We start from the raw sequence: 24,612 nt of genomic DNA, 5'->3' as shown, positions 1-24,612 counted from the left end.
GCCTAGCTTGTAAAGCCACTTCCTTTAGACAACTGTTCATTATATCATGTGAAATAAGCTAATAGGCTCAGATTAGTTTTTCATATAAAGATTTCCACAGCACAGAAGTCTGCTTTTTCATTTTTGCTGGGACTGGATGCATCTATCACCATTATTGAAGGAGTGCTATTGCAGCAGAGCTACTTCCTACATTGATGTAGGAAAATCCACCTCTCTGAGAGGCAGTAGTTATGTCAAGGGAAGAATTCTTCCAAAGAGCTGGCTGTGTCTACTGCGGAGGTTGAATTGACATAAATATGCCTATAACAGGAGTGCTGCAGAGCCCTTTAGCCCCTGCCAGATTGTGAAAGTCCCTCAAAAACCCTGGATTCAGTAACCACCAGTGCTGTTTATTTATAGATTGTTCTCCCATCCCCTTTCATCATACAGGTTGGCCCTTTTACCACAGGCAGGCAAGAGGGAAGAGCTACCTTTCCCCTCCCCCCATCACCAGCTTCCTTCCCCAGAGGCTTTTATACAGCCCCAGTCTAATTGGGCAGCAGCTGTCTCCTCAGTTAAGGCCAGGTGTTCTCACCAGCTCCAATTTACCTCGTTTAAATTGGAGCTTGATTAACACAGGGCTGGCTCACAAGTTTCGATTTAGTGCCCTGTCAAAATATCACGCAGGGAACTAAATTTTTCACAGACCTGGAGGTAGCTAGGTGAACCTCAGTCTGAGATGTAGATGAGGCCTTGGGTTCCATTCCCACTCTCAAAACGTTCCCAAGTCACAATTCTGACACATTTTTGTGAGGCTCTGGGTAGCAGCTTGCACAGTCATTACCCATGCTCTTCCTGTTCTGTGATTACGCAAAGGACTTAAAGCCTCTAGGGCTGTCCAGGAAGCTCCTTTGCCAACATTACAGTTGCTTAATTAGCTGTTGATTCAAATAAACAAATTCTCTGTTTAAAAAGAAGTAATGAATCTCACCCATTTCGAGCAAAGTTAGCCCAGTATTTCATTATTATCCTGCTGAGATGTTTCTCTTCTTCTGTAGCATCTCTGGAAGCTGGAAATATCAAGAGAGATTTTTTTTTTTTTGCATAGTGAAAACAGGTTCCAGGTGTGGATTCAGAGCTGCTTTGCACCAGACTTTTGACTCTTGATATTTAATAGGCTGTCAATCAAATGACTAATTTCAGGATGGGAATGGGTGTGTGGGAAGTGGGTACGAGAGCATGGGAACGTACATGCCTATAGCCTCCAAAAAGGATTAAGTTAACTTATATTTGTGGATAAAAAAGAAGCCTAGAGATAAATCCATGTTGTCAGGTGAGGACTGGGAAAAATAGTATCACAGACAAAAACTACCCATTACTCTCCTATGCAAAATAGCCATCTTCATTTTGGGGACTCAGAGAATAACTCATGATGGGAAGAGAGAGAAGAAAATACACTATTTTAATTTTATAGTTAGAATTTTGCAAAGCTGATTTAAATATGGCCAAATTCTGTCATCTTGTACACCCACCTGTGCTACTCTGCTGATTTGAGCATATACTTGTCAGCTCACGACACCAAAGGGAACAACATGTGGCTAACCTGCTGGTAACACTAGAACAGTAAATATACATAAATCCCTTACCAAGCATTGACATGTCATCAGTAAGAAATGCCCCTCCAAAGACAAAAATAAGTTCATCTCCATGATCTGCTTTTACAAAATCTGGTTTGAAACTTGCTAAACTTGGACGATGTTGGAATTCGTAAAAGTAGACAGGAGCTCCTGAGTCTAATAGAAAACACAATTAAAATAAAATACAAACCGCACTATAAATACATGAAACTACCAAGCCTATTCAGTGCTGCATGGGGAATTCAAGTTTTCCTTTAAAAAAAATAAATCTACTACAGCAAATTAAGTTTTGCAGTTCAAAGCTAAAATAATTCTAGCCATGTAATTGGAGACTGGAACCAGTTGTTTCTGACCTGAATTTCAGATGTAACATGATCTTCAAACATAAAATGAAGGTAAAGCATTTTCAATCCCCTAAATTTGCCATGGAACCAGCTTTCAGACGAGATCAGCTGAATCTAGAATCGGATCACCTTTAAGAGATGCTGCAAACTCCTGGAAAAGCTTTTCTACCATAGCAAAATTGACAACATCAAAATCCCACTGACACAACTGCCCATCACCACCCCAAAAAGTAGCTGAAACAAAATCAAACAAAACCAACCACATACTCCAAATACTAAGCTGATAGGGTTTTTTACACTGCCACCTAACATAGATACATTGTTATATGTTAATGAGAAGGATTCCAGGACTTCAGGAGTCAAAATGAAAGTGTATGCATAATAAGAACATACATGCCTCCCCCCTGTTCATTATTCATCCACCAAGATTAGGAAGAGCACATTAAAAAGTGACCCAATAATCTTCAATAATGAATACACTTGATAATGCTTGGCCAAAGAGCAGACACAACATTGAAGTCAGATCATGTTTACATTATGGGTGCCACCCGTAGACAAGTGACAATTGAGTTCTGGCAGGTTTGAACTGGTGTGACTTTTTATTTAACAAATATTAACTAGAAACTCACTTCTGTGATAATTAGATGTTTTTATAGCTGGAACAAAAAAGATTGCATCTCCCATCAAATCCAGAAATTGGTCCCGCAGGGCAACAGGGTCATCTGTGTCTCCCAGATATTCATCTGTTATCAGAGACACAACTTCAGCTGGCACAGACTGGAAGGAAAGAAGAGAAGGAGAAATCAATAAAAAACCATGAAAAAGAAAGTGTCAGTCCCTAGAATCCCATATCTACAGTTAGCTTGTAAATACAACAGGGTATTTTTTAAAAAAAAGTCAGAACCTGATAGCCCAGCAATAAATGTAGCTTTTGATACCACCACCTATTTGTGCCCATCTTTGTGTTATGTACATAAGTAGGTGCCCAAGTGTGAAAAACGCATCTATGCCCTTCGGTATCTGTGGGATTTTTAAAAAAATTGTGTGATAACCCCGTCCTGCCCAAAATCCTACCCCAAACCCTAAAAGTTTCACTATGTCTAAAAAGAAAAAAAGAGACATGAGAAAATCTGCAGGCCTCTTACCAGCAGCTGGTTCATCTTTTGTAATAATGAGAGGATGGTTTCTTTATGCATGCCCTCCTTTAAGCCAGGTGTGTTGGATGACTACACAGAAACATATTAAACGCATTCGAGATCAGATGAGATTTGATGATGAAGTTTATGTATAAATAGCCCTGAGTGCCTTAGCAGCTACACAGATTTAGAGAGAAAACCGTCCTCCCCCCACCACATACAAAAAGGACTATGTATCACAATAACTGCCAATCTAGATCAAACTCAAGGTCCATCCACTACAGTATTAGATCTCCAACAGTGGTCAAGCCCATGTAACACAGAGGGAGGTGAAAGCACCACAGAGCTGTGGGTAATCTGCTGATCTCCTTCAACATCAGTCTCATCTGATCGCTAATAGTTAAACACTGAGTTAAAACCTGAAGCATGAGATTACATAACCCTTCTAAAATTACAACAACAACTCTGGATACTCTTGTTATCATGTGCGTGTCCAATCCCTATTGAGTCTTGCTAGCATCTAGTTAAGGTTAGAAAAGTTGATACAAAATATAGAATAAGTAAAGATTTTGCCAAGATTTTAGGGGAAGATAAATCTAGCTATATATCCCTAAAGCTCTGATAAGGTAAATCAAATTCAAGCTATGGGATTTTCCTTTTACAAGAGACTCTCAGATCCGAGAAATTGGAATCTTTGAAGTGGAAAGTGTGAGGCTGTAAATCTGCCCTTGGAGTTGAATTGCAAAGCAAAAAAAGCTGGTTTTTCTTTGTCACTACATCTTTGTGGCATAGAGATGCCTCAAGAGCTGTATTTATTAACAAAGACAGTGGTTTCCACTTGCTTGTTTAAATATTTGATTTTCAGTCTACATTTTCAAGAGTGACTAGTGATCTGGAGTGACTTCACTTATTTTTGAATGTCCAGTCTGAGACCGTATAAAGGTGCCTTATGCCAGAGAGTGATGCTCAGAGCTTTCTAAAAAAAACCACCTGGGCATCCAAAATCACTAGTCAATTTTGAAAATTTAGGCCATCAGACCTTCATTTCCCCTCTCTTTGCTGGAGAATCATAGCAAAATACTTCTGTAGTGACACCAGATATTACTATAACCTGAGCTGCAGAAAGAAAGTGGGAGAAGCCAGGTGAGGAATGTTGATCATTAAATTAATTTCCAGTCCTCTCTGATTCTTAGACTTAACTTTCCTCTACTCCAGCCTCAAGCCCAGACATGGTCTACATTTGTAATGGCTGTGATCCATCAGAATGAAAGGCCCTTGGTGACAATATAGCGTATGCTATGTATTTATCTTCCCCTAAAATCTTGGCAAAATCTTTACTTATTCTATATGTGCAGGAGTAGCTCGGGGAAGAGAATGGGGTAGACCTAGGTTAGACTACAATGGGTGACCAAACTTTGTTTTTAATAGGAGAGGAGGCTATGTCCAGGTATACAAGGGTTTGAGAACTGTGCCACTAATAGGCAGTTAATGCAAAGACTGCTGTAGAAGAGCCAATAGAAGTAACTTACATAAGGAAGTATCCAGCCATATTCATGGTTATTTATTCCTATTATATATGGGACAGCACTGAACTCTTTCCTAGCCATTAACTCTTCAGGGTTCTTCTGAATAAATACACCATCAATAACTGCTGGGATGACTGTGATTTGCTGGAAGAGGAACAAAAGAACACATTTTTAGAGCCTTGTGTAGATACAAAATGTGTATCTAACTCTGATCCACTATCTGCAAAAATGGTTCATGGCTATCTGCAGATTTAAAGCGGATAGCTGCAGATTTGCAGGGCTCTATCCATTTTGAGTTGTTATACCTACTTACTGGTTTCCCTGAAGACAATATTGCAAAGTTTCAACTGAGACCAGACTAAGAAATCACACAAATATTATTAGCAGTTATACAGAAAGGAAAAAAAAAAAAGATTCTGGGCCCAGTTCAACCCAGAGGAACCGCTACTGGTGTCTCAGTGCTATTAAAGCGGTGTGCACTGTGGCTGCATTGGACATCTCACAGTCAGCCTCTCCCACCTGTTGCTGTTGGGAGTTCAAAATAATTTCTTCTTCTGTTTTCTTCCTTAGGCAATGAACCATGGCAGCCGAACTGGAGGCGTCACAGCTGGATATGTTAGCAACCATCTGCAATTGATATAAAAAATTACAACTTTTAAAATCTTTTAGGTTCTAGGGAGTTATGGCTCAACAGTAAAAACAATAAAGAGTTACAAGGAATAGAATGTGGAATTATGCAGCTAACATAGCACACACATTCTCAAGTCAACCGTTATTGTGAACCAGTTCTCCACAATAACATGCACCTGAACCAGGGGTGGGCAAAAGGGTCTCCAGGGGCTGGATCCAGCCTGCCAAGTGGATTGATCCAGCTCACGGAGGCCCTGACAGTCCCCCACCCTAGGCCAGTCAGGGCTTGGGAGAGGGGGAGCGCGCAAAGTCTCCTCCTACCCTGCAAGGGGCACGGTGCTTCTAAGTCCCACATGCTCTTTGCAGGACAGGGGCAGGGCAGGAAGAGACTTTGCACTCTTCCCCTGCCTCCAGGCTCTGATTGGCCCGGGGTGGAGGGGAGCATGTGAAGTCTCCTCCCACCATCAGGGGCACTAGCACCTAGAGGAAACCGCCAGGCGGCACGGGCAAAGACTTCACGTACTCCCCCATTCTCAGTCTAATCAGGGTCTGTGGGTGGGAAGCATGGAAGTGTCCTGGCCTTGCCCCTTCTACCTGAGGTCCCACCCCTTTCGGGGCAGCCTGGGGCCACTTCAAAAATTTCTGAAGTGGCCCCCAGTCAAAAATTATTGCCCATCCCAACCTGAAGACCTACAGTGGGATTTGTTGAAACTGCTCATTGTTAGCCTAACTGACTTTAGTGGGAGTAGATTTAGTCCTATGCTGGATGCTTTAAAAAAAAAATATCTCACCCATAGCATAGAATACTAACAGAATGTGCTTATAAATCAGCTTGGTAGATCTGGAATCTAAACAGGAGACCAAATGATAAGTGTAAAAAGGACATTTATTTACCTCACAAAAAAATTAACAAAGCCGAGGCCACTCTAGTTGCACATAACTGATCATCTTGTTTGATCATTGTCGGGTTTTCAGTATAAAGCATTATTTATCTCTTTCTGAACTTCTCAGCTGCTACTGGTATATGTAACATTCATTTTAAATATTCTTAAAATATTTTAGATTACTATTTCATTGGCATAATCAATCTCTAAAATCTTCCATTCCATTGAAAGAATGGAATTCCATTGGAATTGAATGGAAAATTCCATTGCAACAAACTTACTTTCCCCATTGTGAGCCCTCTCTGAGCACATATGAAAACAAAAGTATGAAGTAAAAGGAAGATATATACAAAGTTTTAGGTCAAGAACTGAATCTCAGTGGAAAGGAGGAAAGTGGGGCAGATGACCATTTTCACTTAGGAAAAACAGTATCTGATCTCTGTGGACGAGGTTGCAATATACATGCTCCATAAAGAAGCTCCAGAGAACCTAGCTGCAAAAAAAAAAAGTTAACTCCTCCAGGATGAGACAAATTGCTGAGAGAGTGGATGGATGTTCAATTTAACTGTGCTGCTCCATTAACATAGCCAGTAAGAATGGATATAACAGAACCTTAGCAATTGCTTCAGGATGTGAAGTGAACATGGCAGAAAGAAGTGCAACTCCGCTCTCAGAGATGGCTTTGTGGAACAAGCCTTTGGCCAATGGAGATAGTACCTGGAAGACATGGAAAAAAGTAGGGCTCAAACACTATAGTCAGTTTATAGTAGAGATGGACCCAAGCTTCTAATTTCAGATGGAGATGCAAACTCTCTCAGAGTTTGGTGTGGTTGTTCCTATTTTGGGGGCTGGTTCAGTTGCCAGATTTAATGCAATGTAGGAACAAGACGTTGTTATTCCCAATTTCAAGTAAAATTATGGGATTATGTGTGTGTGGGGGGGGGGGGGGGGGAGGGGAGGGTTGAAAGCCACATCTGTATCCTTATAGCGTTTGAGGGGAAGGGTAGCCTTGTGACTAAAGGTAAGTCAAGAGACAGGAATTCTATTTCTGCCTCTGTCACTGGCCTGATATGTCCCTCAACCACCCTGAGACTCAGTTACACCATCTGTAAAATGGGAATAATAATCCCCAAATTCTCAGCGGCATGATGAGACTAAATCAATCAGTGTTTGTAACACACACTGAAACCCATGAATGGAAAGCAGCACAGAAATGCAAAGCATTATATTAGTCACTATAAAACCTACAAGGACAGAAACACTGATTCCTCCTGCAGACTCTCCAAATATAGTGACGGATCCTGGATCTCCTCCAAAATGTTTAATATTCTCCTGAATCCACTGGAGAGCTGCTACTTGATCCAAAAAGCCCCAGTTTCCACGAGCATGTTCATCACCAGTACTGAAAGCAAGGGGATACTGAGTAAGACCCAACAGACTTTATTTTGTTATTAAGTTTATGGTTTTATCACTAGATAACAAAAATAACCACTTATGTGCATTGTTTAGAATAACTAATGTCCTTAGAAGATATATATTTCTAAGAACCTACCTCTACAAATACCTACAGAGAATGAGCCAAATTCAACCCTGGGGTAACGTCACCTTTCGTTAGTGGAGATTATGGTATGAATTTGGCTCAGTTTAATAAAGTATGTAAACTTTCCCCCATTCGCGGTCTGACTTTTGGCTATGGGCTTCTATGGATTTCTGGGTGATGAAAAAAAGAACAACAAGAGAGTCAATCTTCATCCCGAAATGCAAATCTTGTAAGGGTTTTTGGCAGGTCTATACTTGGAATGCTGCAGCTATGCATCTGTGCCCCTGTAGCAGTAAAGGGCTGGTGCACCTAGACTGACAGGAGAGAGTTCACCTGTATTTAAGCCACCTTCCCGAAATGTAGCAGTAGCCATCAACATAGTGGTGTCTACACAGGGTAGTTAAGATTAGCGTAACTATGTTAACTCTGGGGTGTTCTGCTGACATAGGTTTGTAGACTGGATCTTAGTGCAGTCATTCAAGGGACTCTCTAGAGGTCAGGAACATAGGCTATGCTTTCAGGGTACACTATAGAGTCGCTGGCTATCAACACCACTCACTGTCAAAGCACAAGTTGTCTCCAGGATCCTGAAGTGGCTTCAGCAAAAATAATTACATTTGCTTAGGGTTTAAAACCTTCAAACTAATGAAAATAGTACCAATTCTACCTTGTGCAATAAGCCAGTCAAGTGAAGAATCTCTCTATCTAGTGGGATCCCATGACTGTAAGTGAAGGTACTTGAAAGAATGAAACAATAGGGTAAGCATACTCTTGTGTATCATAGCAGCTGTGTGTTTTAGGACTTCATGGAGGGTCTTTTGAAGAAATGGGCATGTAAAATAGTTCTTTTGGAGGAATGCAGGAGAATAGAGTTCTTACAGTTGATAATTAATAGTTTATATCATTAAAATATTTCACAGGTTATATTTTTTATTTTAAGCTGGATGTGATGATACAAAAACTCACCTGAAGAATCCAAGGATACCTAATCTATACTGTATGGTTACCACCACCAAATTCTCATAAGCAGATAATGCTGATGCATCATACATTGAAGCTCCACCCGTCAATAAAGCTCCTCCATGGATCCACACCATAACCTGAAAAGAACAAATCTTGTTACAGTCTGTCTAACTGTGACATCTCTGATCTCATATGTGAAAAAGCAAATCAGTATATTGTAGATTGAAGTTCTAATGCAGACACACAAGCTGAAGACCAGACATCAGCTAGTGCTTATGTAAACACAGACTATCCTGGCCACTAAAATCCATCCATGGCTAGGGATGGGGGGCTCTCATATAGATTCCCTTTTTGGACATAGGCAAATCATTTAACCTCTTCTGCCTTATCTGTAACATGGGAATAATGACAAATAGCCAGATAATCCCCACATTGCTCCTAGGAGCAGCGGGGCCAACAGCCACCACAGGCCCTCGGGCAAGGTGTGCGGGGGGAGGGAGGGGGGAACGGGGGACGGCCAGGCTCCACACCCCCAGAAGAGGCAAGCCTGTGGTGGAAGGGGTAGAGCCGGGGGCCACCAGCCCTCAGTGCCACCCGGACCACGGTGCTTCCCCCCCGCCAGCCCTCAGAGCTGCATGGAGCGGCACTCCGGTGGTGATTCAAAGGGGCCCGCAGTTCCTGCTGCCACTGGTACTACTGCAGCAGTGATGGCAGCTGGAGTGTTGGGCCCCTTTGAATCACCACTGGAATGTTGGGCCACCCTCCATTGGCGAGCCAGCCTAGGAGTTAACTGCTGTTTGTAAAGTGCTATGTAAGTGATATGGCAGGATTCAGATACGCTTCTGGAAGACATTAAGAAGAGACCTGTAATAATTTACATATAAGCCTCAACTATGTCTTTCCAACAAAAACACAGTGCCCTCCCCAACTTTTCAGCTATGAAGGATGTGTAAAAAGCCTGAAGGAGTAGATCTAGGAGAAGGATCTCTCTCCCCTCCTCTGGAGACCTGCCAGAAAAAATTACTTTCAGAACATGTTTATTAAAAACTACTTTTAGCTTTAATTTTGGCTTCAGTGAGCACTTCTAGTACTACAAAATTAAAGGGATTCAGACATTGCCTTGGTAGTTGTCCAGGACTATTGGAGGAGATCACTGAGCCCTTGTAATAATTGCCCATGGTTTGGAAACATTACATTTGTACTGTAGCATTACTTACAGGTAACTTGGATTTCTCATCAGAATGGGCAGGGGTATAAATATTCAAGTACAAACAGTCTTCAGAAATTGAGAAGTTAAATTGTTTAGCTGGAAAAATGTCTTCAAATTGTTCCAGCATTGCCCGGTCTTGTAAGCACCTTAAAGAACAGAAAGGAGAAGAACAATCTTTACTGTTACAGTGACAAAATCATCATCAATTTCACTGGAACGTGCTACATTTAATATATTTTTAAAAACCATTAAAAAAATTCTAATAGTGATTCTTTTTACGTAAAGCCAAATTTTTAAATTTACAGGTTGCAAGTTCTTTCTTCCCATTTTATAGTCTTAACTTGCTAAAGTGGATGTTTTGTATTGGTTTTGTTGATTAGTTTGCTGATTAGCAGAATTTTAATTTTTACATGGAGATTTTTTTCTACTAAGAAGTTTTGTGGTGAGAGCCCAATTCAGCAAACATGTGCTTAACTTCACTGCTGCAGTAGTCTCACTGAAACCATCTTTATGCACTATTTATGATCATATAGTTAGGGTACGTCTACACTGCATGGCTATTTCGGGATACTGGAGGCATCCTGAAATAGCTACCCCCAGGTCTACACAAGCCGTCCATTATTTCGAGATATTATTCAAAATAACAGGCGTGCTATTTCGGCATCCCGGTAACGCTTGTTCCACGAGGGTTAAGGGATGTCTCGAAATAGCATGTTATTTCGAAATGTGGCGCTGTGTAGATGCGCCAAATTTCAAAATAAGCTATTTTGAAATAGATTTGAAATAAGAAACACAATTTGCGTAGTACAAATTGCGTATCTTATTTTGAGTTTAGGGTGCTGTATAGACACACCCTTAATGTCTGTAGGGTAAGAGCATTAAAAAGCTCACCTCTATTAAAAATCAAACACGGGGCTTCATTAACATCCTTACTGTGATAATACCACAAACACAACCCAAAACTGACAGCAAATAGCACGTGCTACATTTTCAACCTGCACTACTTTCCAATGTACTGAACTGCCACAAGTCAAGAAGGATGAAATGCTTCAACCAGGCTATACTCCTCCATTACAGTTTGCACTCTGAAGTCAAAAGGGCATTTGCTCCTTTATGCCTAAAATGGGAATTTGCGTGTATATAAAAAAGTACACAATAACTTGGTTTATGTAGAACTTGGGTTATGTAGAACTTGGAAAGTCTATGCAACTTATCATTGATTAACTTTTTAAAAATCGCTTCACAGCCCTAGTGTAGCAGCTTCTATCCAAGAATCTCAAGCAGAAACTCATCAATTTCTGCTAAGTTTCTCTGTCAGAATTTGAGTGTGGAGGACTTCTATGAAGTAGTCTATCTGATCTCCAGTCACACTCAATAGGATTATCATATCTGTAATGATGTATATCGTTAAGACCTGCGTATCTTAGAAAGCTAAGAGCCCCAGCAGTGTTGTTTCAGGGGTTTAGTGTAAGAATTGTTCAAATGGATTTTGATAATAAAATAGTATTAAACCTGCACTAGTCTGTGTGGCTAGATTTAACTTCAGGTCAGTTTCTCTTTATTGTGACAGCACACTCATTGGGCTGAAATCCTCCCATAGGATAAACATCTTTACCCAACAAATAAATGCAGCTTATTTTGGCCAATAATTTTACTTTTTATAAATGTAAATTTGGAGCACGAGGGTTCTTACATTGGTGGAAAAGAAGTTGCATCTCGGATGCTGATCCATGCTTCAGCTGGTTGTGGTGGGGAAAATCTCAGAGCTCCCACGGGCGGTTTTGCAAAAGGAATTCCAAGAAACACATTTGTAAGTCTGTTGGTTCCCTTGACAGTGACTTGCTTTCCTTGCAGTCGCCCATATTTGGTAACCACTTCTGGTTGTTCGCTTTGCTGGCCTGTGTAACAGAAGATAAACTAAATAATCAAATAAGTGAATGGCCTGATTCAAAGCCCTGGTGGCTTAATGGGCTTTTTTCTGTTGATTTAATGGGCTTTGGATCAGGTCCTAATAGCTAAACACTGGCATCCATTAAATTTGTTTTTCTCCCCTTTTCTTCTAAACTTTCTGTTGTTTTCATTAGCCACAGTAAGTGTAGCTATTAACACTGAATTCTTCCAATGCTGTATACAGTCCCCCTAATTATTTCAGATACCCCCCCCCCATCATTAGCTTTCGCGGTGGGTAGGAAAAAAGAGCACCGAAGGCCACAATACTGCAGTCAGATTCAGAGATGGGCACCAATCAAACCCCCAAATCCATCAAACACCCATCAAACTTTGGAGTGTTGAACTCTGGATCCAATGAGAACTTTGTGACTTGAGTCTAGTGTACATGAAAGCAAGGTGTAAAGTTAACTAAAGAGATTGCAAATGTTATCCTATCAATCATTATACGCAGACCTGCCCCTGAGCAAGCTAGCACACTGACAAAGTTCAATATCTTATCTAATCTAGTAAGTTTCCCCTTTGTCTTTGAAAGCTCCCCTTTGTCTTTGAAAGCTCTAGCAACATTTAAGGAAGAACAGCAAAAATATTTCATGGCTATTCTCGGTACTAGCCACACTATCCCCAGACTGTCAGTAAAGAAAGGTGCATTATTCTCTGTGAAAAGAACCTGCTCTGAAATACAGTAATGAATGAATGGCAAGTTTTTTGTTTTGTTTTGTTGGCACTCCCCTCTACTGCTTTCAGATATCAGAAGCAATGAGGTGCTGAAAAGCACTGCAAAAGTAACCATGGAGTATGTAGGCAAGGATCACTAGATTTTATTGTCAGAGCTGATGTAAGAAAGTGAAACTCTACACAAAAGCTTATGCTCCAACACTTCAGCTAGTCTATAAGGTGCCACAGGACTCCTCGCCGCTTTTGCAGATTCAGACTAACACGGCTACCCCTCTGATACTGGAACTTAGTGGATAAACCTTTGAACTGAAGTTACACAGATAAGAATTAGACCCAAGAACACTGCTATAGAATCAAACAGCTAAATAAAAGCTCAAGTAATTTGATCGCTGACCCTGCAGAGTTAACCATATAATAAGCAGCCTTCACGTGTGCTCCTTGATTGAGTTTGATAGACAACTTAACATTTCTGCTTTCAGATCATGCAGGTTTCTCTTCAAATATTTGATCTAATAAAATTAGCTTTTAGAAAGACTTTTGTGACAAATGACCAAGAAATTTACAGACTCAGTCACCCATTATCTCTGTAAAAGTTAAATAGATCAATTCCTGAGGATAATACACCTTTGTCTCCCATGCAAATTAGATCTTGAAAAGTGTCTGCCAAATTCATTCGAGGAAAAATTAAACTAAAATAGGATTTTGGTTAGGCTCCCAGCAACACAGAATCAAACAAACTGATAGATGGAATTCCTGAATCCCACTCAATGTTTGCCTTTAAAGTAAGACATTTCTTTCATTACCTTCAACTAGGATTGCGATCACCCATGCTGCACAAAGCAGGGACCAAAACAGGGAACTCCTACCAGGAAATGACATTTTCTTCTGTGCACTTGAACAGGGTGTTGTCTTCTTCGTTTTAACTGTTGAAAAAACAAGCCCCAGGGGCCCAATTATTAGCTCTCAATTACAGTCTCTTTCAAACACATGGTAGAAATGGGTTGAAATTTGTTTTTAAATCCCAGTTTAAACTATATCCCTGACTTGAAAATAAGCCAGTAGTTTCTGGGGGAAGTCAGTGTGGTATCTGCCACAGAGACGCACCTGGGAGTAATGATCACCCCCTTTGTCCCTCCCCCATTTCCAGGCACACCAACGTCAGTCATTCTGAGTTCCTCTTTGCAATGGCTTTCTGAAATGCAGGCAGGAGGGCAGTGGTAGCAGTTGTAAAAACTATCTGCAAGGAAAAGCTGATAGGACTCATGACAAAATTAGGTTGTTGCATTGAGAGTATATTTCTACAAACCTGCATTTATTCCCACAAAGGGGACATTATTCAATATAACAGTCACAATACATATATGTGAGAGGAGTGCATATCTAACTGGACACTCCTCTCAGACTCAGAGTAAGCGAGAGGGGGGCAACCACTTGGGGGAACTCTCGGAGGCTCCTGCACATAGACAAAGGGTCAACTTCTCCTCTTCCTTTCCCCTTGCAAGGGAAGAAGATCTGTCTGAAAAGAAGGCCAGTCTCTCAGACAGCCCTAACACATTCAGTTCAAATGGTTTGGTCTCCCAAATTCAATAAACCTTCTTCTTCTCTTCCTGGGGTGTATTGCCTTACTGTCAGTCGAGGTGACTTTGGGAGCTGTGTCTTGCTGCTGTCTCATCAGCTGGACTACCTGTGTTACCAGCAGTCTTTGCATGTAGCAGCATTCTTCCTGTTCACTGACTTTGGTAAATTCCCCCTTTCAAACTGTCTCCACCAGGCTAACAAGCCTAGCAGGTATATCTCGTTAGCATGGAACAGGCCCAGGCAAGTTTGTTAGCCTCTTCCAGCTCCCTCCACCCAGGTTTCCCCCTTCCCTCTCCCACCCTCTCTCTTCCCTTCTCCCACCTCCTTTTCCCAGTCTCCCCAGAGGTTAATTCCCCCCCACGCCCAGTTTTGTTAAAAAAAGAGAGTTTCTATTTTTGAACACACGTGTCCTTTATTTTTTACATCAGGAAGGGGAGCTAGGGAGGGGTAAGTGGAAGGAGGTGAGGGAGGAATGGGGTATGAGCCCCCAATGGGGAGGACTGGGGTGGCTCTGCGGGCTCCTCAGGGTGGAAGCTCTCCTGCAGGGTCTCCTGGATCCTGACAACCCCCTGATTGGCCCCCCCCCGGATGGCAGCCTGCGGCAAGTGCAGCCAGGCTGATGGCCGAGTGCTGTGATGTGCCGATTGTGGGCACTCAGGGCACTCCAAGACAGGACTGCTTTGCTGCCCCTCATCGAGGTAGACAAGCAAGTGGGCAACCCTGAGAACTGTCTGTCTGGGGTGGGGGTCAGGTCCCTTTAAGCACAGCCCTCTGCTAGCCTGAGGCAGCAGCTCCACACTCTAAGTCCTAACCTGATGCCCTGCCGGCACTTGTTCCGGCCAGCCTTAACTTCGGTTCAGGGTCCACTCAATGTGGACATGCTAGTTCGAATTAGCAAAATGCTAATTCCAATTAGTTTTTAGGTCTAGATGCACTAGTTCGAATTAGCTTAGTTCGAATTAACTAATTCGAATTAAGTTAGTTCGAATTAGTGCTGTAGTGTAGACATACCCTAAGTGATGTTGGACCAGCTATGGCCTGTCCTGACAGCTGAGCAACACTGCTATAACCTCCCCAATTATCAGAGAGCTCTTCATTCCCTGGTACTGATAATGGAATTTCACCACTGTGCACCTGTCACCCAAATTCCAGTTCTGCCTAAACTGAGGTTACCAGAAGGGCTTCCTGTGCCCTCCAAGTTTGAGAAGGTTCATGTGGTAAAGCTTGGCTTCCTTCCTCATCCTACGTAGTCTTATCTCATAGACCACACGTTCTACCTGCTTGACCATCATGAACAGAGCTTGAACAAGCCATTAATTTAGACTTGGCTGAGAGCAATAGTTGAAGAACATTGTCACCTGCTGAAAAGACCATCGTCATACCTGCCTATTGTAATTTTGCTCCTGGAGTGTTGGGTTTTCCTCAGATTCTGCCTGGTGAACAACCTATGTTTCTGAACTGCTCACTTAACTGTATGATTGCTTTTAAGCCCCCTCCCTCCCAAATATTGTTTTTCCCATCCTTTTTGTAACAGATTCGAGATACCCCACAGTTGGTGACCTTACAGCAATTGAAATGGGGAGATTCCTGAAGGACCTCCTTTATGGGAAATAAGAGGGGTAGTGTCACCCCCAAAAAAGAATTTTGGGGGCAGCCCTACAATAATCTGCCTATCACCTCTTTAACCTGTCCTTCCCCAGATACGAGTTTCCAGGGAAGTTAAAGAAACTCTAAAGGACATGGATAAAATGACTGACATAGCACCATTTTCTTCTAAATAACATAGCTTTTATCATGTAAATAATATCTTCCATAATATAATCTAAAAATAAAAATCAGACACAAGTCCCTTACTGCAAATTAAAGGGCAATCAAACTGCAGTCTCACACAGTTTAATGATACTGAGTGGATGCACTCTGTAATGGCCAATTACAGTTGCAGTTCTGAAATGTACTCTAAATTTTACCTGGGTAACTTGTGATTAACAACACAGTTTTTTGCATCTGCATTAACACACACACACATTAATAATAAGCACTACCCTACACTTATATTATAATTAAAACTAATGGACTTACATTGTCCACCGACTTGAATTGCTACTGCAGCGCTGATGGTTTTCCAGATTATTCTGCTCTGTTCTGCTCTTTAAAGTCAGTTCTCTGCTTGATTTTGTTGTCTGTTTTTCCAGTAGCCACTCTCCTTTCTCCTCTCCTCTTCTCTGTCAACTGTTCTAACCCTCAGCCTTTTATATTGTGCTGTCAGCTATCAGATCTTTACTTCACATGCTTATCGCTAATTGTAAACCACAGAGTTTTGCCGCACCTGTTTGGCTTTGTGCCAATTCTATGATACAACCCCCTCCCCCCCACCCGCTCCCGTTTTTTTCCCCAGCTGAACTTTTGACTTTTTGGCCTACTTTCCACAGAGAAGTACCATGAGACCTGCTGCTTTCAGTGGCGAAATGACATTTACCAATTCGAAATGGAAGCTAGGGTCACAGAAGGAAGTCCAGGGAATTTCTCCAGGATCTCTGAAGTAGCTAGTCCCATTATCTGGGTTTGTCGATGACAAAGCGCTTCAACATCCCCTTCAGGCTCTTATTTAAACCAGTCTACTAGTCCCTCACTCTGGAGGTGGTGCACTGAGGTCTTCAATGTTCAGAAGGGAACATAATTCCTATATCAGTTGGGAAGAGAAGTTAGTCCTGTGGTCTGTTAATACATCACGGGGAAACCTTATGTATGAGAAGGGCATCAAGTGCTCTGGATCACTAGCTGTTGCTTTTGAGGAACACAGAGGTATAGCCTCTGGATACTTGCTTGCCAGCAGGTCAGTATAAGAAGAGATGCAGAGTCAAAGCAAGAGCAATTCTTTGCTGGAGCTGGAAGAGAGCTGATGGTGCTCTGGACTCCACTGGGACAAGGCCTTAAGGCAGGGCTGAGCAATAATTTTTGATGGGGAGCCACTCCAAGAATTTGGAAAGTGGTTGAGGGCTGCACTCTTCCATGATATTGATGGAGGAGGTGCGGGGTCTGGGATACAGGTTGGGTGTAGAAGGGAGCTTGGGATAAGGAATGGAGTTTGGGTGAAGGAGGCAGTTGTGACCTGGGGCACTGGACTGAGGTGCAGGGGGTTGGATTGTGACCTAGGGCAGGGAATTGGGATACAGCAGGGGGTGCAGGGATTTGGGTTGTGAGCTAGGGCAGGAGAGGACTCTGATCTGGGGCAGGGAATTGAGGTGCCAGATCTGGGAGGGGATATGGGTGCAGGAGGGGGGAAGAGGATTTGGTATGTGGAGTGAGGGGCAGGGGTGCCAGAGGCAGGGTCTGGCCAGGAGACTTACCAGCCAGCAGCTTGTTCCAGAATCAGCTTCCCTGCCTGCCAGTGCTCCCTCTATGCTGCATGGCAGCCCAGCTTCACAGATGATTAAGGAAATCATCTGTAAAAACTTGGAAAGTAGCAAGGTGATAGGGAACAGCCAGCATGGATTTGTAAATCATGTCAAACCAATCTGATAGCTTTCTTTAATAGGATAACGAGTCTTGTGGATAAGGGAGAAGCGGTGGATGTGGTATACCTAGACTTTAGTAAGGCGTTTGATATGGTCTTGCATGATATTCTTACCAATAAACTAGGTAAATACAACTTAGATGGGGCTTCTATAAGGTGGGTGCATAACTGGCTGGATAACCATATTCAAAGGCTACGTCTAGACTGCCATGATTTTCCGCAAATGCTTTAGCGGAAAAGTTTTTCCGTTAAAAGCATTCGTGGAAAAGAGCATCTAGATTGGCATGAACACTTTTGCGCAAAAGCACTTTTTGTGGAAAGGCGTCCGTGCCAATCTAGATGCGGTTTTGCGCAAGAAAGCCCCGATAGCCATTTTTGCCATCAGGGCTTTTTTGCGCAAAACACTTTTTAGCTGTCTACACTGGCCCTCTTGTGCAAATACAATTGCGCAAGAGGGCTTTTTCCCGAACGGGACCAGCAGAGTATTTGCGCAAGAACACTGACAATTTTACATTAGATCGTCAGTGTTCTTGCGCAAATTCAAGCGGCCAGTGTAGACAGCTGGCAAGTTTTTCCGCATGCTTTTGCGGAAAAACTTGCCAGTCTAGACACAGCCAGAGAGTAGTTATTAATGGTTCACAATCCGGTTGGAAAGGCACAACAAGTGGGGTTACGCAGGGGTCTGTTTTGGGACCGGCTCTGTTCAATATCTTCATCAACGATTTAGATATTGGTATAGAAAGTACTCTTATTAAGTTTGCAGATGATACCAAGCTGGGAAGCGTTGCGACTGATCTGGAGGATAGGGTCATAATTCAAAATGACCTGGACAAATTGGAGAAATGGTCTGAGATAAATAGGATGAAGTTTAATAAAGACAAATGCAAAGTGCTCCACTTAGGAAGGAACAATCAGTTTCACACATACAGAATGGGAAGCGATGGTCTGGGAAGGAGTACGGAAGAAAGGGATCTAGGAGTTATAGTGGACCACAGGTTAAATATGAGTCAGCAGTGTGATGCTGTTGCAAAGAAAGCAAACATGATTCTGGGATGTATTAACAGGTGTGTTGTGAGCAAGACACAAGAAGTCATTCTTCCGCTCTACTCTGGGGTAAAATTGGAGAGGGTCCAGAGAAGAGCAACGAGAATGATTAAAGGTCTAGAGAACATGACCTATGAGGGAAGGCTGAAGGAACTGGGTTTGTTTAGTTTAGAAAAGAGAAGATTGAGGGGGGACATGATAGCAGTTTTCAGCTATCTAAAAGGGTGTCATAAAGAAGAGGGAGAAAACTTGTTTATCTTGGCCTCTGAGGATAGAACAAGAAGCAATGGGCTTAAACTGCAGCAAGAGAGGTTTAGGTTGGACATTAGGAAAAAGTTCCTAACTGTCAGGGTGGTCAAACAATGGAATAAATTGCCCAGGGAGGTTGTGGAATCCCCATCTCTGGAGATATTTAAGAGTAGGTTAGATAAATGTCTATAAGGGATGGTGTGACGGGGTGAAGCAACCCCGTCACCCGCAGACACCCGGTACCACGGACACCGGCGGAGAGCCGGCGGGGGTAGCCCCAGCTGTGCTGCCGTGCGCGGGAGATGGGGCAATGACGCGTCATCAGGACGCACCCGGGGAGCCCAGTGAGATCACCGGCGCGACGGGAAAAGGCAGGGCAGGGAACCCGGAAATGGGAGAAGGAGCGTTGGCTGGCGCGGAGCACATAAGGGTGCCCGAGGCAGAGACAGGGGAGGAGGGTGATCGGGAGGCAGGGGAAGTAATCGGGGCACGAGGGAGTGCGGAGGCAAGGAAGGAGGGTCCGGTGGGAGAGGGCTAGCCGCCCGACCCACGACGAAGACTGTGGGCTGAAGGTAAGAGCCCCACAGCGGGGTGGTATTGGCCCAGGGAGGGGTCACGAAGCCCGAGAGCAAGTGTGTTTAGGGGTAACCCCCCCGCTTGCTACCATTGGGAGCTGTGCTCCCGGTGTTAGGGCCCTGGGCCGGGGTCCGGAGTGAGGGTGGGTCCGGACCCTCACCCCGCCCTTGGGAGGGCGATAATCGTGTGGTTGACGTCACGAGCAGAGTTCCAGAAAGTACCTTGTGACAGATGGTCTAGACAGTATTTGGTCCTGCCATGGGGGCAGAGGACTGGACTCGATGACCTCTCAAGGTCCCTTTCAGTCCTAGTATTCTATGATTCTATGATTTTGATTCTATGATTCTATGATTAATCAGTCCCACCCATTCAGTCAGCTCCATGCACTGAGCCCTGAGTCTTTTACTGGGCGGAGCTGATTAATCACCTGTGAAGCTGGGCTGCTGCACAGATTAGATTAGAGGAAACACTGCTGCCTGCCTTGTCCCTGTACAGGCTGCAGCCATGTGCTCTGGAGCCCCTTCTGCTTCATGGCTGCCTGTTATTGAAACAGGAAACTCCCATTGGCCAGTTTCTGGGCAGAAACTAGCCAAGGGGATTGTGCTGGGGGTAGGAACAGCTCCCAAAGCTTTCCCTCCTCCCCTCTGGACTCACAGTTTTAAAGAAAAACTGCCCCGCAGACGTGTTTCTAAGCGGCGTGCAGGTGGGGCGAGGCAAGCGGGAACCTCCCTGCTGCTCCACGCAATGTCTGCAGGCTGGATCCGATGGCTTGGTGGGATGGATCCAGCACGCGGGCTGTATTTTGCCCAACCCTGCCCTAAGGTAAGGGTGAAGAAGGTGCTGAGGCCATGGGGAAGTGGCCTGGGGAATTACAGCAACAACATAGTTATTTAAAGACAGCTGCTACCTACCGGGCCCCTGAGCTGGGATCCGGCGTACAAGGTGGGTCTGGATCACCCCCGTTCCCTCATTAGTCACTATGGGTATGTCTACACTGCCACCCTAGTTCGAACCAGGGTGGCTAATGTAGGCATTCAAACTTGCAAATGAAGCCCGGGATATTTAAATCCTGGGCTTCATTTGCAAGTTCGAATGCCTACATTAGCCACCCTGGTTCGAACTAGGGGGCTAGTGTAGACAGACCCTATGTGGGGGGGAAGTGGCCTAGACAGTGAGGCACCTCAGAGCAGGAACTGAACTATAGTGACCCAGCTCGACAGCTGAGGCTAGAAAGGCTCTGAGAGAGCGAGGATGCTGCCTCCAGGGAAGGAGCCAGGGGGCACAGAAAGAGACATTACTAAGAAAGGCCCTATTTGACTTGTGCCCCAAAAGCATTTCACTTTGTTATTTCTACTACAGGTTGAACCTCTCTCGTCCAGGACTCCCTGGTCCAGTAACATCCATGGTCTGGCACCATAGATGTTGCTAGACCAGAGAGTTCCAGACACAGAAGTTGAGAGCAGCTGGGAGCGGAGGCAGTCTGGCTGTAGGCAACCTGCAGGGGCAGTGACCTGGGGATAGAGAGCTGCAGTGTACATGGGGATGGGGTTGGGAACTCCAGGAGCAGCTGCTGCTGTGTGGGTGGGGTCAGGGGCAAGGAACCCCAGGAATGCAGGAGTTGGGGAACCCTGGGAGCAACTTCCATCCTGCATATGCGGAGCAGAGCCCCGCAGGTTGGCTGGTGAGGGTCAGGACTCTGGATTCTCCTGGGGTAGCAGCCACGAGGAGAGCCCTAGGAGATCTCAGATGCTTGACCTCCCCGGTCCGGCAAATTCCCTTGTTCTGAGAGTGCCGGACCAGGGACGTTCAACCCGTACAGACTGTATGTGACTCGGCCTGAGGGCTAAGTCACTGGAGAGCCACCACAAACAGTGTGATAGAGCGCTGGCACAAGCACTTGGCCAGGGGGCACTCGTGAGGGGTGAGTGCACCCCATTACATGGGGACTAGTTGCTCATATGTACAGCTTCATGTAGGGTCTCTCCTCTGTTCTAGCATGAAATCCCCATCCTGTAAAAGGACTCTGAGGTCCTGATGATCTTCTTTCTTCTGGTGAGGATCTGCGGTGATGTTGCTTAAGACATCCCTTCCCTTGGATCATTGACTTCCCCAACCCCTGCCAAGCTCTGTTGCAACTTGGCCCATGTTCTCATTTACAGCCTAGGCATGGGTATTTTTGACATGACCCTCCCTCCCCTCCCCCCCAAAAAAAGAAGGGATGAGTCTAGGCCTATGATCATGAGGTAGACCAATTTCTCTCCTAAGGCTATGGTTATTACTGCAGCATGGACTCCTACCATAAGTGGCATCTGCTGGCTGGAATAGGCCTTGACATTGCACTGGATACACTGAAGGTGGATTGTGTTCTTGGCAGCGACATAACTTCTGACCACTGTCTGGCTATAGCTTTCCTCGGACTATCACCAGTGCCATCAACTGCAGGAGAGGAGTGTTTCTGTGCCCACGTTTCCACCATCCAGCCTAGGGCATACCCATGCTCTTTTAGTGGGCACTCCCTCAATATGTAGCATCTGCCTATAAGAACAGCACATTAATGGGCATGTTAATCTCTCTTAGTTTCAGGGAAGCTCCCCTGCAGGATATTGGCCAGACCTTCATCTGTGAGCCCCGCTTCAATTGTCTGGGGTGTCAGGATTAGCGCTCATTTTGGAGTTCTTTGTAGGAGCTCTAGTAATTTCAAGTAACTGTGCAATGAACCTATTGAGTCATTTTGGGGTTATCTTCCCTCCATTCTGGTTGATCGGGAGGGAAAGGCTCTCCAGTGGCGGGCCCTCTTATTCAACACCCAGCGAGTAGAGCATTCCATAATCTATAATGCCGGTTGAGGGAGCAATAGCCACAGTAGACAGAGGGTGTGGTGGAACACCAATAAGGCAGTTAGCTTTTGACCCTGTACTGGACTGCATCCTTAGGGCTGATTAAGGAACTGTTGGGTTGAATTTGTTACAACTATTAGCAGTAATTGTGCCTCTTAATTAATGATCTGGATGATGGGATGGAGTGCCCCTTCAGCAAATTCACAGATGACACTAAGTTGTGGGGAGAGGGAGATATACTGGACAATAGGAATAGGGTTCAGAGGGACCTAGACAAATTGGAGGAGTGGACCAAAAGAAATCTGAGGAGGTTCAACAAAGACAAGTTTAGAGTCCTGCACTTAAGACAGAAGAATCCCGTGTACTGTTGTAAGCAGGGGACCGAAGGCTAAGCAGCAATTCTGCAGAAAAGGACCTGGTGATTACAGTGGACGAGAAGCTGACTATGAGTCAACAGTGTGCCCTCATTGTTCAGAAGACTAATGGCACATTGGGCTGCATTAGTAGTAGCACTGCCATAGATCAAAGGAAGTGATTATTCCTGCCTATTTGGCACTGGTGAGGCCATACCAGGAGTATTACATACAGTTTTAGGCCTCCCACTACAGAAAGGATGTGGACAAATTGGAGGGTCCAGCAGAGGGCAATGAAAATGATTAGGGAGTTGGGAAACATGACTTATGAGGAGGTCTGAGGGAACTGGGCTTATTTAGCCTGCAGAAGAGAAGAGTGAGGCAGGATTTGCTACCAGTCTTCATCTACGAGAAAGGAGGTTCCAAAGAGGATGGAGCCAGGCTATTCTCATTGGTGGCAGATGACAGAACAAAGAGCAGTGGTTTCAAGTTGCCAGGGGAGTGATCAAAGTTTGATATTTTTTCCACAAGGTTTTTAAGGACAAGTTTGACAAAACCCTGGCTGGGATGATTTAGTTGGAGTTGGATTAGATGACCTCCTGAGGTCTCTTCCAACACTAATATTCTATGAATACAAGTGCTTGGAGCACCTGGAGTGCTTGTGATAGAGAACATGTCACCACACATGCAGAGGAGACTGGAGTGTTGTGGGAAAGTGGAGCTGGCTATAAAGGGCTCTACCATATTCACAGTCCATTTTGGTAAATTTCATGGTCATGAGATTTTAAAAATTATTAATTTCATTATTTCAGCTATTTAAATATGAAATTTCATGGTGTAACTGTAATGGTCCTAACCCAAAAAGGAGTTGTGGGGGTTACAAAGTTATTAGAGATGGAGTTGCAGTACTGCTACTCTTACTTCTGTGCTTTTGGTGGTCATGGTGGAGCTGCCTTAATCAGAGACAGCAGCTAGAGGGAGGTGGCTGCTAGGCAGGAGCTTAGCTGGGAAACCACAGCTGTCACTAGCACAGAAGTACAGATGTCATGGTATGCTATTGCTATGCTTACATCTCACTTTTGATTGAACAGCTGGGCCCTTAGTCAGCAGCCAATGTTCTCCAACCACCCAGCTCTGAAGGCAGAAATAAGGGTGGCAATACTGCCCTCTTCCCCTAAAAATAACAGCCCCGCTACCCTCTTTTGGGTCAGGACCCCCGATGTAATAAATGCTGGACTCCTTTGTGAAATCCTTATAGGGTAGGATAAAAGCATACTAAAGACCAGATTTCACAACCTGACAGCCATTTTTCATGGCCATGAATTTGGCAAGCCCTAGTTATTCATTATTGTGGCATGGCTTGGTTTATTTTTACCATTGTGCATACGTGTAAGAAGTCAGTGCAGGAATTTCACAGCATGCCTTTATATCATTGCTTTTGCCCCTGAGAGAGAAAATGTAGCTAGGGAACTGTGTGTCCAATGCTAGGCTGACAGAAAGGCTTGAGATTCTAGTCCCATCCAACACACATTACAGCGGAGATAAGGGTGCAGATGTATAGCAGTGATTTGCAGGTAACATAGCCTTCCTGTGAGCTAACTATGGAGTCATGAAGCTCCACTCCACCTAAAAGCTGCATTTGGGGCAGGGTGGACAAGAAAACAAAAATTAAGCAGGCAGAAGGCAGGAATCCCTACCCAGTGATGGGCAACTTAGACTAGTGAGGGGGAAGATGAATGGCCCTCCATCTCAGAGGGCTGCAAGGCTGTCATAACCAAGATGGTCTCCTCTGATGGGGTAGTTTTACTAACAGTGCTTGCGTACCTAGAATTTCTGGGGAGGGCTGACTGAATTGTAGCAGTGCTTTAATTGTAAGCAGAGGGAGTGCCCGGCTCTCGCAGTCAATGTGCACCCTTGCTTTATGAGTGTGTCACTTTAGTAATACCAGTGGGAAAAAAACGACGTGACTGGAAACCAATTGAATCTG

At 44.1% G+C, this 24,612-nt stretch overlaps 1 protein-coding gene across 3 annotated transcripts in view; it reads right to left on the bottom strand.

Annotated features, from left to right (window-relative positions):
- The window catches only part of LOC102456807 (fatty acyl-CoA hydrolase precursor, medium chain-like), a 34,420-nt gene that overhangs the window by 340 nt on the left and 9,468 nt on the right, over positions 1–24,612 (bottom strand). Inside the window, exons 1-13 of one of the 3 annotated variants that reach the window (XM_014577223.3) lie at positions 16,132–16,298; positions 13,278–13,397; positions 11,543–11,747; positions 9,857–9,995; positions 8,643–8,776; positions 7,385–7,538; positions 6,749–6,853; positions 5,142–5,249; positions 4,626–4,766; positions 3,106–3,186; positions 2,590–2,737; positions 1,626–1,772; positions 971–1,049 (exon numbers count right to left, since the gene is read on the bottom strand). In XM_014577223.3, coding sequence (XP_014432709.1) covers positions 971–1,049; positions 1,626–1,772; positions 2,590–2,737; positions 3,106–3,186; positions 4,626–4,766; positions 5,142–5,249; positions 6,749–6,853; positions 7,385–7,538; positions 8,643–8,776; positions 9,857–9,995; positions 11,543–11,747; positions 13,278–13,353 — 1,517 coding nt within the window. In that variant the 5' untranslated portion in view covers positions 13,354–13,397; positions 16,132–16,298. Of the gene's footprint in view, positions 1–970; positions 1,050–1,625; positions 1,773–2,589; positions 2,738–3,105; positions 3,187–4,625; positions 4,767–5,141; positions 5,250–6,748; positions 6,854–7,384; positions 7,539–8,642; positions 8,777–9,856; positions 9,996–11,542; positions 11,748–13,277; positions 13,398–14,100; positions 14,198–16,131; positions 16,299–24,612 lie in introns of those variants that run through there. The other 2 variants (XM_014577222.2, XM_075940073.1) reach the window with 2 other exon arrangements.

This window comes from Pelodiscus sinensis, chromosome 12 (assembly GCF_049634645.1).
Source record: "Pelodiscus sinensis isolate JC-2024 chromosome 12, ASM4963464v1, whole genome shotgun sequence".
NCBI lineage: Eukaryota > Metazoa > Chordata > Testudines > Trionychidae > Pelodiscus > Pelodiscus sinensis.
This window is presented reverse-complemented; position numbering and strand designations above follow the sequence as displayed.